At 48.9% G+C, this 18589-nt stretch overlaps 1 protein-coding gene across 1 annotated transcript; it reads left to right on the forward strand.

Annotated features, from left to right (window-relative positions):
* The first annotated feature begins 14055 nt into the window (after window positions 1-14055).
* Window positions 14056-15332, forward strand: LOC109750010 (ergosterol biosynthetic protein 28). The gene is made up of 3 exons (XM_020308956.2): window positions 14056-14313; window positions 14400-14600; window positions 15067-15332. Exons 1-3 carry the CDS (start codon window positions 14169-14171, stop codon window positions 15135-15137), a joined length of 417 nt encoding a protein of 138 aa, XP_020164545.1. The 5' UTR covers window positions 14056-14168; the 3' UTR covers window positions 15138-15332.
* The last annotated feature ends 3257 nt before the right edge of the window (window positions 15333-18589 follow it).

An 18589-nucleotide genomic window follows, 5' to 3' on the forward strand; every position in this document is an offset into this window, starting at 1 on the left:
CATTTCCTTTCTCGTTAAAGGGTGATGCTAAGTTATGGTTTAATTCTCTTGCTCCTGGTTGTGTGCGTAGTTCCCAGGATATGATTTACTACTTCTCCGAAAAATATTTCCCTGCTCATAAGAAACAAGCTGCTTTAAAGGAAATATTTAACTTTGTGCAAATTGAAGAAGAGAGTCTCCCACAAGCTTGGGGAGGCTTCTCCAATTACTTAATGATTTGCCTAATCATCCTCTCAAGAAAAATGAAATACTTAATATCTTTTATAGCGGACTAACCAATGCTTCTAGGGACCACCTAGATAGTTGTGTTGGCTATGTTTTCAGGGAACAAAATGTTGAGCAAGCTGAATTGCTATTGAATAATATATTGAGTAATGATAATGATTGGACACTTCCTGAACCAACTCCTAAGCCAACTCCGAAGAAAAGAGGTATTATATTTCTCAGTCCTGAAGATATGCAAGAAGCAAAGAAATCTATGAAACAAAAAGGTATCAAAGCTGAAGATGCTAAGAATTTACCACCTATTGAAGAAATACATGGTCTTGATAACCCGACACAGGTAGTGGAGGTAAATTCTCTCTATAGATTTGATGAAGGTGATATTCCTCATAATAAGTCTGCTAGTCAATGCTTGGATGAGTTGGATAATTTTATTATCAAAAAAGAAAACTTCAATGCTTATGTTAGTAGATAATTGAAACGTAATGCTTACATGCTTGACTGCTTGGGTGATTATATGAGTAGAACTGTTAATGATCTTAAGCTTATTAGTAAACATGCTTACATGGTTAAAACTCAAGTAGAACAAGTACTTAAGGCACAGGAAGATTTGCTCAATGCGTTGAATAGTAAGAACAATGATAATGTTGTTAGGGTTATGACTAGAGGTGGTAAGATGACTCAGGAACCTTTGTATCATGAGGGGCATCCTAAGAGAATTGAGCAAGATTATCAGAGAGTTAATACTGATGCACCTATTCCTTTTAAAAGGAAAAAAGAAAACTGATAGGAATTTGCATGCTTCTAGTGAACCTGTTATAGACACACCTGAGAATCCAAATGATATTTCTATTTATGATGTTGAGACACAATCTGGTGATGAACATGAACCTAGTGAGAATGTTAATGATGATGTTCATGTTGATGCTCAACCTAGTAATGATAATGATGTGGAGGTAGAACCTGTTGTTGATCTTGATAAGCCACAATCTAAGCATCAACTTATGATAAGAGAGACTTTGTTGCTAGGAGTTCAGAAACCCATGCCCTTTCCTCCTAAGCCATCCAAGAAAAAGGATGATGAGGATTTTGAGTGCTTTGTTGAAATGCTTAGACCTGTCTTTTTGCGTATGCGTTTGACTGATATTCTGAAAATGTCCCCTTATGCTAAGTATATGAAAGATATTGTTACTAATAAAAGAAAGATACTGGAAGCTGAAATTTCCACCATGCTTGCCAATTATACTTTTAAGGGTGGAATACCAAAGAAATTAGGAGACCCAGGGATACCAACTATACCATGCTCCATTAAAAGAAACTATGTTAAAACTGCTTTATGTGATTTGGGAGCCGGTGTTAGTGTTATGCCTTTCTCTTTGTATCATAGACTTGAATTGAATAAGTTGACACCTACTGAAATCTCTTTGCAAATGGCTGATAAATCAACTACTATACCCATTGGTATTTGTGAGGATGTGCCTATTGTGGTTGCAAACGTTACTATCTTAATGGACTTTGTTATTCTTGATATTCCCGAGGACGACCAGTATGTCGATCATCCTTGGTAGACCCTTTTTGAATACTGCAGGGGCTGTTATTGATTGCAACAAGGGCAATGTCACTTTTCATGTTAATGGTAATGAGCATACGGTACACTTTCCGAAGAAACACCCTCAAGTGAATAGCATCAATTATATTGAAAAAAAATCAACTATTGCTATTGGAGGTTTTGAATTCTCTCTTCCTACTGTCAAAAGGAAATATGATATTCTTATTGCTGGGGACATGCATATCCCCGTTGAGGTAACCTAGTGATTATTCAAAAATTCTCAGTTTTCATGTCATTTGGAAGAAGTTTGTTAATAAGACTTGATCAACCTTGTTAATGGATTCCTTTTGATGAGCATGAGATGGACGAATTTAGAAAGCACAACTTTCTGTACCCACCTTTCACTTTCTATTATTTAGAATAAATAAAGCAAAAGTAGTATTATTCGTCTGTTTTCTGAATTATCCGTGCAATAAAAAATGTCCCGAAAATAAAAGTTCTCCAAATGCCCTGAAAATTTAGTATGATTTTTTTAGAATATTTAAGAATTTCTGGCACTGTGAATGCACCAGGGGATGCACCAGTGGACCACAAGGGTGGAGGGCGCGCCCTACCCCCTGGGCGTGCCCCCTGCCTTGTGGGTCCCACATGGGTCCCCCTCACTTATTCCAGCACCCATCCACTTCGTCTTCCAGGGAAACTTCCCCCTGGGTTCAATCTCCATCAACATCTTAACCAGCAGCATCTCCTCTCAAACCCTAGTTCGTCTCTTGTATCCGATCTTTGTCTCAAAACCCCAGATTGGTACTTGTGGGTTGCTAGTAGTGTTGATTACTCCTTGTAGTTGATGCTAGTTGGTTTATTCAGTGGAAGATCATATGTTCAGATCCTTAATGATAATTATTAATCCTCTGATTATGAACATGAATATGCTTTGTGAGTAGTTACGCTTGTTCCTGAGGACATGAGAGAAGTCTTGTTATAAGTAATCATGTGAATTTGGTATTCGTTCGATATTTTGATGAGATGTATGTTGTATATCCTCTAGTGGTGTTATGTGAACGTCGACTACATGACACTCCACCATGATTTGGGCCTAGGGGAAGGCATTGGGAAGTAATAAGTAGATGATGGGTTGCTAGACTGACAGAAGCTTAAACCCTAGTTTATGCGTTGCTTCATAAGGGGGTGAGTTGGATCCACATGTTTCATGCTATGGTTAGATTTATCTTAATTCTTCTTTCGTAGTTGCGGATGCTTGCAGAGGGGTTAATCATAAGTGGGAGGCTTGTCCAAGTAAGGACAGCACCGGTCCACCCACATATCAAATTATCAAAGTAACGAACGTGAATCATATGAGCATGATGAAAACTAACTTGACAGTAATTCCCATGTGTCCTCGGGAGCGCTTTGCATTATATAAGAGTTCGTTCAGGCTTGTCCTTTGCTACAAAAAGGATTGGGCCACCCTGCTGCACCTTAGTTGCTCTTGTTACTTGTTACCCGTTGCGAATTATCTTATCACGCAACTATCTGTTACCAATAATTTCAGTGCTTGCAGAGAATACCTTGTTGAAAACCGCTTGTCATTTCCTTCTGCTCCTCGTTGGGTTCGACACTCTTACTTACCGAAAGGACTAGATAGATCCACTATACTTGTGGGTCATCACCTCGGCATCGGGACAGTCGACGATTTGATTCTTCTTTGTCAAGAACCGATTCCAAAATTGTGGGGCTGACTCTCCGGGCTTTTGGACCACGTGGCTCAGGTCATCATCATCCGGAGGCCAAACATAGGTGCCTTGAAAGTTAGTTTGGAAAGCATCCTCGAGCTCTTCCCAGCTCCCAATGGAGTTTTCAGGGAGGTTGTTCAACCAATGTCTGGCCGATCCTTTGAGCTTGAGTGGTAGATATTTGATGGCATGGAGGTTGTCTCCTCGGGCCATGTGAATGTGGAGAAGGAAGTCTCTGATCCATACGGTTGGGTTTGTTGTCCCGTCGTATTGTTCGATATTTACGGGTTTGAACCCTTCGGGGAACTAATGCTGCATCACCTCATCTATAAAGCACATTGGGTGAGCAGCGCCCCTGACCGGGGCTACGTTGCACCGGAGATCGACTGCCATCTGGGCCCGGTGCTGCTCCCGAGCTCTATCATTTCGGTCGCGCCAAGCTTGGTATCCGTCCCGTCCAGCGGGAGTGTACCCTCTAGACCCATAGATGGATTTCTTTGACCGGCTCTAGAGGCGAGGTCGTTTCATAGGTCATACGGATCTTCAGGCTGCATTGGTTCCTTGCCTCTCCATCGAGGGAGTGCAGCTAGATTTTCGGCCTTTCCAACCATCCTGTCCCGTCCTCGAGGGGGTAGTCTGGCTGGTTGTCCTGGGTGCGTCTGGGGGTGCGGGCTCTAGGGCCTCATCATCGAATTGAGGTAGAAAACATCGACGTGGGTAGCTTCTGTTTTGATCCTGCCGCTCCTTGTCGTACCCCTCTTCGACTGCTAGGACTCTCGTCCATCTCTCATTGAGGGTATCTTGTTCAGCTTTTAGCTGCTTCTGCTTCTTCTTCAGGCTTTGGGCAGTGGCTATAAGTTCCCACTTGAATCGTTCTTGGTCCAACGGGTCCTCGGGGACGATGAAATCCTCGGCTCCGAGGCTAACCTCCTCTTCGGAGAGAGGAAGGTAGTTGTTGTCCTCTGAGTCGTTGAGGTCCTTGGGACTATACTGATCCTCGCGCCCCTCCGAGTCATCGAGCTATTGTTTGGGGGTGACGGGGTCGCCGAGGTCTTCCAAATTGTCCGGGGTATCGTTTTTCTCCAGTGCCCGTGTTGCTTTCCCTGCCCTTGCGCCCCTTGGATCGTCTGCGCTGACGTCGGTGTTTGGGCGGCTCCTCGCCGGGCTTATCACCATCCTTTCTGGGGGTGTCGTCGCCGCTCTTCCCAGTGGTGCCATGGCCCTTATCGTTAGGGGTGTCCACCATATAGACGTCGTAGGTGGAGGTGGTTGTCCATCGTCTGGTGATGGGAGGGGCAGTGGCAGTATAGGTCATGACGTCGACACCTTCATCCATGTCGTCGGCCTCCTCAGAAGCGTAGTCCAACATGTCGGTTAAATCTTTGACAGTGGCTACCAAGTGGGTGGTGGGTGGGACAAAAAATCCCCACTATCTACATCGGGCCCAATTCGATCATAGATCGAGGGAGGGGCGCCTGTGATGCTCATTGTCTGGATCCAATCTAGCATCTCGTTTAACATGGAGAGACTAGCCGGATCGGTGTCCGGGATTTCTTCGGAGTTAATCTCCGATGTGGTAGTGTAAGGGGTGCGTCCGGCCAGGATTGACTCCTGGTCTTCGGGCACCGAAACCGTCTCCAGGCTTGAAGCTGGATCCGAGGTAAGGGCCGACCCAGAGATAGGGTCGGAAAGAAAATCCGATGACAAAGCCTCGAGGTTTTTGGTTTCCTCAGACGAGGCTGAGAACCCAGTGAAGATCAGACCGCCCCGAGCGTCGGCGATGTACTCCAGATTGCTAAACCTGATTTGATGCTCAGGGGCAAAACTGTCGACCTGGTCGAGGTGACCGGCCAGGTTGGCGTGCAGAACAATGCCACCGAACGCGAAGAGTTGGCCGGGAACTTAGATGTCCCTGGTGCGGATGCCATCTTCGATGACTAGGTGAGCCATCGATCCTTCGGCGATCGCACAACGGAACTCTCAATGAAAGCACCAATGTCGGTGTCAAAACCGGTGGATCTCGGGTAGGGGGGCCGAACTGTGGATCTTAGATCAATGGGGAATAGGAGAACACAGGGGGGAATAGGAGAACACAGGGACAGTATTTACCCAGGTTCGGCCCCTCACGAAGAGGTAAAACCCTATGTCCTTCTTGATTGTTAATGTGTATACGATGGTTACAGAGTCGATCTACCACAATATCAAATGAACTAAACCCTGGATGAGTAGATGATGGTTCTTCTTCTTCTAGCCTCTACGGACTAAACCCTCTGGCTTATATAGACACCAGGGGTACCTAGGGTTACACATGGTCGGTTGCCATCAGGGAATAAACATGATGATTCTTCCATCTTGACTTGGAGGATACACCAAGGCTTCGAAGGTTTCCTGTCCTGATACGGAGTCGCCTTATAGCTCAGTCTTCTAGTAGTCGTAGAGCAACCCACCTGTCCGGCCCATAAGAGATAGGCCAGCAGCCCGAGGACCCCTTAGTCCAGGACTCCCTCAGCGACCCTCCCCAAGGGCATCATAACCGGCCATACAAAACACACCAACGACGGCTAAACCAATTGGTCAAGAAATGGCAACAAAGCCGATTCTATTACCCGGATGTGCCGACAGACAATATGGCCGAGGGGCTTCCTCCACACTCATTTGCCTGACCTCAACAGCGGTGCTCTCGGGGCATGAGACCATCTATCCTAAGAGCATCTCCAATAGAAGATATAGATGCAAAAAAAAACTAACTTTTGCACCCTCGAGGCTGAAAGCCCCCTCTTCAACAGATGATGTAGATGCAAAAAAATACATCTCCGCCTCTCATAGATGTAAAATACAACACCTCACGATGCAAATTTGCATCTCCACCTACTGGAGATGTAAAACCGTCAGTCACGCGCCAACCACCCAACTGCCTTCAGTTGGCTTCCGCGCGACCGCCCGCCACCCGCCCAACTCCGTCGCTGGCCGATTTTGCCCAAAATCGTCGTCGCCGCCACCGACCCGATGGCCGCCTGCCCTGCTGTGACTCCGCCCGCCTGTCCCCCACCACCTGCTTCGTCGTAGTAGCGATGGCTGCCGCTTGCAGCCACCGATTCATTTTCGGTTGCCTCTTCGAAGCAAAGCTTCTCCGGAGGTCCGGCTGGCGTAATGCCTTCCATGATGAGGTCATGGACGGGATGGGCTTGTTCCTAGCCAAGACCCACCACCGAAGGTAGGGAGGAGCACCACGCCACCCGCCCGACGGCCTCCTGCCTCCGCCGTTCTTCCCGTCGTGCGAAGCCGACCGCCCGCGGCGCCGAGCTCCTGCTGCCCCTCTGACGCTCCTCCTCCTCTATCCGCCTCGAATTGCCGTTGCACCGCCATCCCAATTCACCACCCCCGCCGCCCCTCTGACGCTCCTCCGCTGCCCCCACGTTGCACCGACGCCACCGCCCCGAATTGAGCCGCGCCACCACCGGCCCCACTGTCGCCACCCTGATTCGGCCGCCGCCCACTAGCTTTTACATCTCCATTTTGTCTCATCTATTGGAGTTGCTCTTTTACATCTCCAATATGCATCATCTGTTAGAGTTGGCTATTTTTAGAGATGTAAAAAGCATTGTTTGAAGATGTAAATTTTTACATCTCCAAATTTGCATCTTCTAACCAGCCACCATGAACAGACCGAAAGTGGTCGGCAAACCAAACCCGAAAAGCAACAAAACTCTGCTGACCAGGCAAGCAATCAAGGGCGCGTTTGTTTACCTGCATAGTTTTTTGCCATTTTGCATACTTGTCCCAGTTGGGCCTGGTTGAGCATATGCAGGCAAAAAACCAATATATGCATGTTGATTAGTTGCCTGGGGATGGCAATGGGTACCCATTACCCACGTACCCTGCGGGTAAAAACCTTATTAGGGTATGGGTATGGGACAAAAAGTTACCCATGGGTATATAAATAGGGAAATTTGAAACCCATAGGGTAGAGCGGGTACGGGTATGGGATCGTATAACCCATACCCATACCCATGTACTCATATAAAATCTGTGTGAACTCTAAATTATCTCTACTTTCTACACTTTTTTCATGAATTTGTGAACTCAAAACATATGACTATGTGTAGTTGTTTATTACTATGTGATGTTGTTTTGATGTGTTATTGTTTCAAAGAAAGTGCTGTTGTTTATTAAATGTGTTGTTTATCATCGATGTGTTGTTGTTTATAATCTATTATTGTAAATTATGATTATATGTTGTTGTTTATGACTATTATTTGTTCAAATTGATGCTTTGCAAATATGGGTAATTTTACCCACGGGTACCCGTCTACCCTGTCGGGTAATGGGTATGGGAAAAATTGTACCTGTTGGCGGGTATGGGTATAGGTGATGGGTAAGCTCAGGGGGTACGGGTAAGGGTATGGGGTTGTTCAACCCATACCCATACCCTCCGGGTGCCATCCCTATTGCCTGCATGTCTTGTCCCTACATCGTAATGATGCCTCTACGCACAGTGTTTGGTTGCTCGCATGGTATGTTGTCAGATGAGTGCATGTTGTTTGGTTGCTTGCATGAAATATGATTAAGACTTAATAGCTACCCATAACACACAGTGTTACAGTAGAGTGCCTCGGCGACAACGGTAGGCGGTGGTTGCGGCGCCGCGTCTGACACGATGAGCATGGGGTCGCGGGCGAGCGACCTCGTCGGCGGCGCAATGAACTATTTTCTAGCGCCATCGTCGCAGAGAATGTCCGTGCGGAGTAACAAATAGAAGGGCGTTGAGGCAGAGGATGATGAAGAAAAAATGCAGTGTGTCTGCCATGGTGCCGTCAGTGTAGTAGGACGGGGAGGAGGAGGCCGAAAAGAATGGCGATGATGAGGGGGGCAGTGTAGTAGGACGCGAAAAGGAGGCCGAGAAGAACGACGATGACGACAGAGCCATTGTAGTAGGACGCGAGCGAGAAGGTCGAGAGGAAATACGTCAATGATGGCTTCAGTGTAGCAGAACATGGGAGACAACATAGAGAGGAACGACGACCGAGCGAGTGTAGTAGGACATGGGAGAGAAGGTTGAGAGCAACGACGCTGATGGTGGCGCTAATGCAACAACACGCGGGAGGGAACGACGATGGCGACGACACCATTGTAGTAGGACGCAAGCAAGGAGGCCGAGAGAAACGACGCCGGTGATGGCTTCAATGTAGCAGGACATGGGAGAGAATGCAGAGAAGAACGACGACCGCGCGGGTGTAGTAGGACATGGGAGAGGAGGTTGAGAGGAACGACGCCGGTGGTGGCGCTAGTGTAACAGCACACGGGAGAGGAGGCTAAGAGGAGCGACGTCGGCGATGACGCCGGTGTAGCAGGACAGAGGAGAGGAGACCGAGCTTAATTAGTGTCATTAACACAAATCACACATAAGCGTATATACTTCACGAGGAAGAAGGATTTAATCGTCTATGATCATCGAAACAGAAAATGTGCAACATGAAAGTCGTGTAAAACTGTAAGATGAAGCTACTGCTCCAAGGAGAATTCAAATGGTCGACCGTGCGTGATGAATTTGATAAAATTTGTCCAAAATAGCTCCAAACATGAACATAAAATTAAACATTTACGGTCAACGAAACTATGAACTGATCCAAAATTAGAACCATAACATCGATGCGCATCTTTTTCATGTAGAGCTTATCTCAAATTGATGCATTGTTGTGTGGATTAGAAAGGACCTAAGAAAGAAGGTTAGAGAAGGAGCTTTAATGGAGATGGAAGAAGAAACAACCTATAGGGTGTATAAAGCTCGCATCCTCTCGTGTAAGAGGGTCCATCATGTGTGTTTGAAGATGGCTCGCCTCAACCTGGGCCGGTAGAAACGGCCAATTTATGCGTTCCTTCAGTTGCAGGCTAAAAGATGCTTTGAGTTTTGTACGGGCTAATTTTTCAATACGACCTAAGTAACCAAACAAGCCAAAAACATTTGGTGTGAGGCTACCAAACACGCCCATGAGCCAACAAAAAGCGGGCGACAAATTGGAAAGCAATGAAGCTCCGGCGTCCAAAAACATCGAGGCCCAGCCGACGCAATCCGATCTAGCGCAGACTAGCAACTGAATAATCCGTAACAAAGGATCCGAATAGGCAAATCCAGGTCACAAGCACCGCACAGCGCCCGGGCATGCAATACACGGGCAAACAAAGGCGGACAGCGAAGCCGCTCACAACTATATCTGGCCATGGGCCGGGCCGGGCCGGGCTTGGTCCGGGCCTGAAAAAGCCCACGGCAAAAAACTAAGGCCCAGGCCCTACCATCGGGCCTACTTTTCAAGCCCAAGCCCGACCCATCTGGTAAAAAGCCCTGAAAAGCCCTTAGGGCTTAGGGCCGTGGGCCGGCCCTCTTCCTTAAAATGCCAATATGCCAAGCCCAAGCCCGTCCAGGCCCTGCTGGTGGGCTTAAAACTCAGGCCCAAGCTCGGCCCATGGGCAAGCCCATCGGGCCTAGGCCCTGGATTTTAGGGCTGGGCCTGGATGGGCCGACAGGGTCGGGCCTGAGATGGCCAGGACTACTCACAACCCACATGGCCAAGCCCCGAGCCGGGCGCAGGGCTCACGCAAGTGAAACAGCACGGCAGGGGCCAAATGACGTGAGTGAATAGCATAAAACTACCACTTTTTACGTTATTGTTTCAAAAAATTACCGAAAATTTGTTTGTGACTGATACCTACCACTTTTGGCGTCGATTGTCTTAGAAAACCCAAATCGCCGAGTGCTTTGAATTGATCGCGATTATGACAGTTGAGGCCCGCTCCTAAACAAACCGCTTGTTGACTGTTTAGTTTGACCGTTAACTGACATGTGGGACCCACATGTCAGCTTCTTTTTTCTTTCTCTCTTTCCTTCTCTCCTCTTCCCTCTGTACTCTCTCTGCCTTATCTTCAACCCCGCCGGCGACCCGCTCCCTCTCTTCGCGCGCCCACCCGGTCGGCGACCCGCTCCCTCCCCTCCCGCGCCCACCCCGCCGGCGACCCGCTTCCCTCCCCTCGCGCGCTCACCTCGCCGGCGACCCTCTCCCCTCTCCTCGCTTGCCCACCCCACAGGCGACCCTCTCCCCTCCCCTCGCCCACACCGCCGGCGGCCATGGAGTCCCTGAGGCGGCGAGCTCCTGGACGCGGCGGTCCAGAAGGCCACCCAAGGAGCCCCGGCTGCGGCGGCCGCCTCCGCCGCCATCCACACTGCCGGACCCCTGCGTGTGGCCCATGGATGGAGAGCCGGCGACCTCGGCCACAGGTGCGGCTCCTCCGAGCTCCTCCCTCACCCTGCATTCTCCGACGCGGCTGCCCTCGATGACGGCCATGGACGCGAGTTCACCGGCGGGGTGGTGGCTGCTGGACGCGGCCGCCCGCAGCACAAACAGGAGGCCGCCGAGATGCTCCTGCCGCGGCCGCTTGCATCACGGACAGGAGCTGGCCGCCGAGATGCTCCCGCCGCCGCCGCCCGCAGCATGGCTGCAACAACGACAAGCACGACCGGAGGAGCTCGATCTGGAGGACTGGCCATGGCAGGGGCCTGATTGCTTTTCTGAAATATTTACAGGGACCAAATTGCATTTATAAATATTTACAGACACTGCCATGTGGATCCCACATGTCAGTTAACGGTCAAACTAAACGGTCAAACAAACGGCTTGATTAGAAGCGGGCCCCAACTGTTATAATTACAATCAATTGCAAATCACTCGACGATTTGGGTTTTTTGAGACAACCGATGCCAAAAGTGGTAGGTATCAGTCACAAACAAATTTTCAATAATTTTTTAAAACCATAACGTGAAAAGTGGTAGTTTTATGCTATTCACTCAAATGACGTTGATAGGATGACTCGGCTCACAAGTCGAAAGTTGTTGGGAGATATTCTTTCGGTATCAACAGCTATCCAAATAGAGTAGTATATTTGGGTTCATTGTATTTGGAGCATAGTGGCCTACAACGGTTATAGTAGTAGAATTTGATTCCTGGTTTGAATGGTCTAAACCTTGCGCTTGACTGTAGAGACCGTCAAATAAAATACTGATATTCTGGTCTGACGATTACAGTGGCATTTTGGGAACTTTCGAGGGAAATAAAATTTTCCAATGCCCATTGGAAAGTATTCAAGCCCATTGGAAAGTATTCAAGCGTAACCTCTCTTTATTTTATTTTTATAAAGGAATAAGTATATTTTTCGTTCTCGAACCTTCCCAAAATTGTTGTTAACTCAAAACCATTAAAAGTCAGTCCCTCAACTATTTAAATTGGATACTTTTCGTCCTTTAACTATTTATAAACCGGATACTTTTCGTCCCTCACAACGCCTAATGTGGTTTTACTGAGACTTGGACCCTGTTTTGATTGAAACAAGCCACGTTGATTGCCGACAGTTTTGCAGTCTATCAACAATGACTTGACGCAGAGGGTATGGATGTGCAAGGGCGGCGACGGAATCCTAACCCGGCGCATGTAGCTGCTGGGATCGTGAAAAAGTGGTGGCGACAACATATGATTGATTTTGATTTGGTGGTGCTTCTCGAGTACCTGGTCTCGAGCTCCAGGGTGAAAAACCCTAGGTCTGATCCGAGTTGGTCATTCCTGGCAATGGAGGCGTTTTGCGTCGTTACCTTGTTGAAGGTGTTGCTTGAATATGCTCGGACTTGTTCTTAGGGTGAAAACCTAGATTCAACCCTCTCGTAGTTGGATCCAGTGACGACGGCGCTTGACCGTCATTTCCTTCCTGAAGGTGTTGTTGTTGAAGAACCTCGTTATCCCTGTGGTGTCAAAAAAATGGTTGGTGCGGATACGATCATTGTTGTAGTTTGTCAATCGTTGTTTTGGTCGCTTGGTTTTCTTTTTTTTTCCTCGCTTAGGCAGAGCTTTGGTCTTGTATGCCTTTACTCTTTGCCGGCGTGTTTTGCGTGTGTGCGTTAGTGTTGGTTGCGTGCATCCTATCTATGCAGAGGCCGGGTGTGTACTCATTGTGTTTTGTATATCCACTTGATGCTTCATATTGAGTTAATAAAATTCATCCTTTATCGAGAAAAAAAAGTGTTTGTGCATCAATACGTGTGTGCATGTGTACAAGTAAGAACAAGAGAAAAGGAAAGTGTTTGCACTTCTTCTACTTGTGTGTGAACAAGAGAAAGGCAGCTATATTGAATATAGTTTAACAAAATTTGAATATAACTGAACATAGTTTGGACATTTAAGAGCATTGTACTTAATGTAGTTGAACATAGTCTGAACCCAATTTAGTTTGAAAATAGTCCGAACATAGTCTCGACCCAGTTTAGTTGAACATAGTCTGACAAAGTACTCAATGAAAAATAGTACTGAATATAGCTTACAATCAACGATAAACATAAATTCTCGCATGGTCTGACATAAGAATAGACAGCAGCAAATAAGCCTCTGAGTCTTCATTTGCAGGCTCATTTGAGTTACCAGCAGCGATTGCAAGACAATCGGTAGGTGCAGGACTAGCGAATGTGATAGAATGAATGATCTCTACCTCTTAGCTGACCAGTTATCTGTCGCTCCTCAGTCGCTCCCGCGGGCGGCCAGGAGCGAACCCTAGCCGCCGCCACTAGCCACACCCCGCCGCCCCCCTCCCCTCGCCGCCGCCGGCAGGAGTCGCCGGGCGAAGCCCGCGCGGCTCGGCGGCGGCGGGGTTCCTTTTTTCTCCTCCCGCTCGAGATGGTGCGGCGCGGGTCGGCCGCTCCAGAGGGAGCTCGGGCGCGCTGGCGCTCGGGGCGGCGCGGCGAGGCAGCGCGGGGTGGCGGCGAGCGGTGCGCAGGCGGGCGCGGCCAGGTGGTGCTGGCGCGGCGAGGGGCGTGGTGGCGCGTGCTTCGGGTGCGGCCTTGATGCCCCTCGATGGGATCTGGCGGGGACGGCATGGCGATTGGCGGCGCTCCGGCGGCTCCTGGCGCGTGGATCCGGCGAGTGGGGATGCGGACGGCGGCTCCTGGCGTGTGGATCCGGCGAGTGGGGATGCGGACGGCGGCTCCTGGCTGCTGGACGAGGCTCCTCCCGGCGGTGCTGCGACTGCAGTGGGTTGCTCCGGCTTCGGCCCAGCAGCCCTGCTCGGCGGGTTGGGGCGGGGTGGCGGCCCCCCCTCCCGTCTTGGTGCTAAGGAGCTGGCCAGTTTGCTAGCCCGGCGTGGTGGCGGTTGCCGGGGCGGCGGCCCCGGATTTGGTGGAAGCGGCTTCGGCTGGGGGTGGTGCGCGCATCTGGGCGTGGTGGGTCTCGGGATCCCACGGCCAGTTCGAGGTCGGCCTCGGAAGGATGGGGTTCGTTGGCTGCGTTGATGCGGGCAGGTGGTGGTTGAGCATCTCCGGGAGAAATCCTATGTCCGGCCTCTGCCGGATCTGGCGACGGCGACGCCCGTGGGCGTCGTGCTCTTTCTTGGAAGCGTTGTTGTTGTGTGGTGCTCCTCCCCCCTTCCCGCGGCCTTGGCTCCGGAGGGAAATCTCAGATCTTCGAGATCGGACGATGAAGACGCCTTCACGTCTTCTTCCTCCTTGCGTTTCAAGCGGCAATAAAACGCACTCGACTCTCCCCTCTGATCTGAACCTCAAGCTGCTTTGATCGTTCCAGTCCTTTCCTCCAACTTCCATACGCCTCTCGCACCTGTGGTGCGCCGTACGCAAAGGCATGGGTGCCGCCAGGCGGAAGTTGGCCGCGCTACCGGCGCTCGGGTGGTGGCTCGTGGTGGTCGGCGCCGTCCGCCTCCTCTTCGCCTGGTCCGGCTTCTTCGGCGCCTGGGCGGTCCGCTCCGGCACCTACTCCAACACGCACGGTGCGCCCTCGATCGATCTCATCTTCCTGGAGTATGTACGTATAGCCTTGGGCCCTTGGCTAACAAGCGTGCGTGCATACGTGCAGTGACTGATGTGCATGCGCGTACCGTTGGGGTGTGGACGCTTCTGTCGTGCACCCTCTGCTTCCTCTGCGCCTTCAACCTCGACAACAAGCCGCTCTGCGCCGCGACTCTCTTGTCGTTCGTCTACGCCCATTTCGTCGTGGAGTACCTGGTGTACCGTACCATCACCGCAGCAAGCCTCGGCACGCTCGGCTTCTTTGCAGGTGACTAAATGGACTCTGGGCTAATGATTACGGGGCGGCGTACCTGGATAGATACTACTAGTATTAGCTGATTGCAGCAAATCCTCCTCCTGGAGATGACTTGCTCAGAACATACTTAACCAATTAATCTCTTGCATGGATGTAGTTCTTATTGACTTTCAGAAAATTTGACTGAGCTTATAGAAACAATATCTGCCCCTATAATTTTAAATAAATATCATTAGATGCACCGTAAGATATATATGTTTATACTGTATTTATTTGATATTATTGCTATTAACATTTTTATAAATTAATTTTATCAAACTTTACAATGTTTTACTTTAAAAGAAATATATGTACTACATCATCACACGGAGGGAGCACCTAGTACTATTACTATTCATAACAACCTACAACATCTGTGACAAGCGCAATTTTATTTTCTCAGCAGTCATAACTGTTTGATTGTCTCTTATGCTTGCAGTCCCGTCGATCATCTGGACGGTAGTCCATTGGAGGAACACTCTTGGCTACCGTGCTACCAAGCGGTCATGAGCTTGTTCCACTGTTCCCGCCTCGTCAATTGATGGGGCCTTCACCCGCAAAAAAAAATGATGGGGCCTTCAGAACTTGCCAATGAACGAATAAATTTCGCTGCAAATCCACTTCTGTTTACTTTTGTCATGTGTACCCTATATTATTCCATCCATGAAATTATTAAAGGAAGAGTACCGACACGGTTTTATGATCTCTTGTGATGCCTTTGTCGCTCTACTTTATGAGTACGTAGGCCTTCATGTATAAGAGCATCTTCAGCCGTTGGCCCCTCAGGATGCATAAAAATCGCCCCCTGAAGGCGAGCCGGCGATACAATCGGCGCTGGGGCGGTTTTGCGCCCAGTCGTCGCCCTCAGGCGTCGAAATTGGCTCACTTTTCAGCCCCATTTCGGCGAAAAAGGGCCCATATGGGCGAGAATAGGCCCATATTCGGCGTGGTTCGCCGTGTCTCGGCGTTCAATTATCAACACAATTTTTTTCTTATCACATATTTCATCACAGAAAAATCAAATACTTCAAGAAAATAGTACAACAACAAATAGTTCAATACAAATTATATAGTTCAACAAATAAAAACTCATATTTCATCACACGTCGCGCCCGGCGTCCCCCGAGCCTCCATAGGTGCTCAATCAGATCTTTCTGCAGTTGATGATGCACCTGTGGGTCTCGGATCTCCTGACGCATACTGAGATAGGCAGTCCAGGTTGCCGGTAGCTGGTGATCAACTTCGGCTAGAGGACCCTGCCTGTAGTATGGTTCAGTGTCAAACACTGGGTCTTCTTGCTCGCTCTCGATGATCATGTTGTGCAAGATGACACAGCAAGTCATAATCTCCCACATTTGATCTTTGGACCAGGTCTGAGCGGGGTACCGGACAACAGCAAATCGAGATTGGAGCACACCAAATGCACGCTCGACATCCTTCCTGCAAGCCTCCTGAATCTTCGCAAACCAGGCGTTCTTGGCTCCTGGCACAGGGTTTGAGATCGTCTTCACAAATGTCGACCATCTCGGATAGATGCCATCAGCTAGATAGTACCCCTTGTTGTAGTGCCGCCCATTGATCTCGAAGTTCACCGGAGGAGAATGACCTTCAACAAGCTTGGCAAAGACAGGAGAGCACTGCAGCACGTTGAGTCATTGTGAGTTCCTGGCATACCAAAGAAGGAGTGTCAAATCTAGAGGTCATGTGTGGTCACCGCCTCAAGTACCACACTGCAACCGCCTTTGGCGCCTTTGTACATCCCCTGCCAAGCAAATGGGCAATTCTTCCATTTCCAATGCATGCAGTCGATGCTTCCAAGCATCCCAGGAAATCCTCTTGCTGCATTCTGTGCTAGGATCCGACCAGTATCTTCCGCATTGGGTGTTCTCAAGTATTGCGGTCCAAACACTGCCACCACTGCCCGACAGAACTTGTAGAAACACTCTATGCTGGTGGACTCGGCCATGCGCCCATAGTCGTCGAGTGAATCACCGGGAGCTCCGTATGCAAGCATCCTCATCGCTATCGTGCACTTCTGGATCGAGGTGAATCCAAATTTGCCGGTGCAATCCATCTTGCACTTGAAATAGTTGTCGAACTCCCGGATGGATTCACAATTCTGAGGAAGAGCTTTCGGCTCATCCAATAACGGCGCCGAAATGTTTTGTCGCCGTGAAGTGGAGCATCGGCGAAGTAGTCGGAGTAGAGCATGCAGTAGCCTTCGAGATGATGCCTGTTTTTTTGCTTTCACCCGCCTAAAAGCCGAGCCACCTCGCCGCGGCTTTTCAGTGCTCGCCAGCAGCTGGGCGAGGGCGGCGAGCACCATCAGATGCTCTTCTTCCTGGACGTCGGCCTCGGCTTCCTCCTCCAGCAGCGCGGCGAGCGCTTCCTCGTCATCCGAGTCCATCGCCGAGGCAGGAAAATCGCCGAACACCTTGCGTCCGGTGGGCGTGCACCCGTCGCTAAACTGCCCCTCCGCGGCCGGAAACGCCCAACTGCTGTTGGAGGGGCTGCCTCGGCGAACCTCTGCTATTTTTCCGGCGGGGAATGGCTATCTAGCGGTGAAAGACGGCGGCCGGCGCCGGGATATAGCTAGTGGCGGCCGAGGGCGCGGGGGCTGGAAGGCGAATCGGGGAAGAAAATCTTGACTTTTCACCTGAGGGGTGGGCCAGCCGCGCTTTTCCCTTGCGCCGGAGCCCCCGATCGCCCCCTAGTGCGCCGGGTTCGGCCTGCGGTCGCCGGGCGGAAAAAATGGCCGAAACGGCGCTTTTCGTTGTCCTGGGGGCGCGACTGGGGCGTTTTTTTGACACCGACGCCGAAAAAGTGGCCTGGGGGCCTGTTGGGGGCGCGGCTGGAGATGCTCTAAGTTACTCATATTAATAGGAGCTCTCGGCTGCCCTGCACCCTATATGAATAGTTTTAAAAAAATACAAGAAAAAAAATCTAAAATTTCAGGGTATCAAACCTGGTCGACCATTCTACTTCTGTGTGAAGTTTCGTGAAGAAATGACATCCATGGTATTCTCAGCAAAAAATACAAAAAACAATTCTATAAAAAAACAGTTTGAATGAATCGTAAGTTGGACTATATTTTCTTCATTGTGAATATCACGGATGTAATTTCTTCATGAAACTTCGTACTGTGTAGAATGAATGACCAGGTTCGTTACCCCAAAATTTCGGAAATTTGATTTTTTTTCTTCTTCTAGTTTTTTATTTTACCATTCATATAGGGTGCATGGCAACTGAGAGCTCCTATGCATTTTCGCCTTCATTTATTACTGTATAAGTTTATAGTCATTTTCCATTATAAAATTATACATGATGGCAAAATATTATGTTAATTCATTTATTTCTCTCGTCTTTAATTACCTCCTATATAGAAAAAATCATGTGACATGCATGTTATGATCTATGTTACTCCCACTAAGAATAGTCTTAGTCATGCCGTGAGAGCTATCTTGATCGCCCCCAAATCCGAAGCCAGACAACAAATCCGAATATAACAACGGAACGGACGGATCACTCCGGGCTCATTCGGTCTGGAGGAATTAAAACAAAAAAACTAGAGGTAGTATATGAATGTTATAGGATGGCACTTGCCATATCTCGCTCCTACGCAAAAAATGAGGTTTGAATGAATGTGCAGTTTTCTCAAAAAATATAAAAAATGAGTGGTATTCCTAAGAAATTCCTATACCCGTTTCCTACCAATCGAATGCACTTAAAGAAAAATTTCCTCTGAAATCCTATTCTCAAGTTTTTTGAGAAAATCCTCCAAACCGAACAAGGCCTCCAACTATTGGTCTGTATACCGCAGAAAGTTCGAGATCACAAGTAGCACCCTCGCAAAAAAAGAAGAAAGAAGAAGAAGAAGAAAAAAAAAAGATGTAGCTCTGGGCAGGCATGCCCTAGTGGCACGAATCTTCAAGCGGCCGAGCAGACACGTGTGCCTGCGCGAA

Source organism: Aegilops tauschii, chromosome 6 (genome assembly GCF_002575655.3).
Source record: "Aegilops tauschii subsp. strangulata cultivar AL8/78 chromosome 6, Aet v6.0, whole genome shotgun sequence".
In the NCBI taxonomy this organism is placed as follows: domain Eukaryota; kingdom Viridiplantae; phylum Streptophyta; class Magnoliopsida; order Poales; family Poaceae; genus Aegilops; species Aegilops tauschii.

Excerpts from the sequence above, each read along its gene's own strand:
- LOC109750010 (XM_020308956.2), top strand. The coding sequence starts at position 14,169 with ATGGGTGCCGCCAGGCGGAAGTTGGCCGCGCTACCGGCGCTCGGGTGG. Across the intron at positions 14,314-14,399 it reads CACCTACTCCAACACGCACG|TGACTGATGTGCATGCGCGT; the intron begins GTGCGCCCTCGA and ends GCATACGTGCAG. Across the intron at positions 14,601-15,066 it reads CACGCTCGGCTTCTTTGCAG|TCCCGTCGATCATCTGGACG; the intron begins GTGACTAAATGG and ends TTATGCTTGCAG.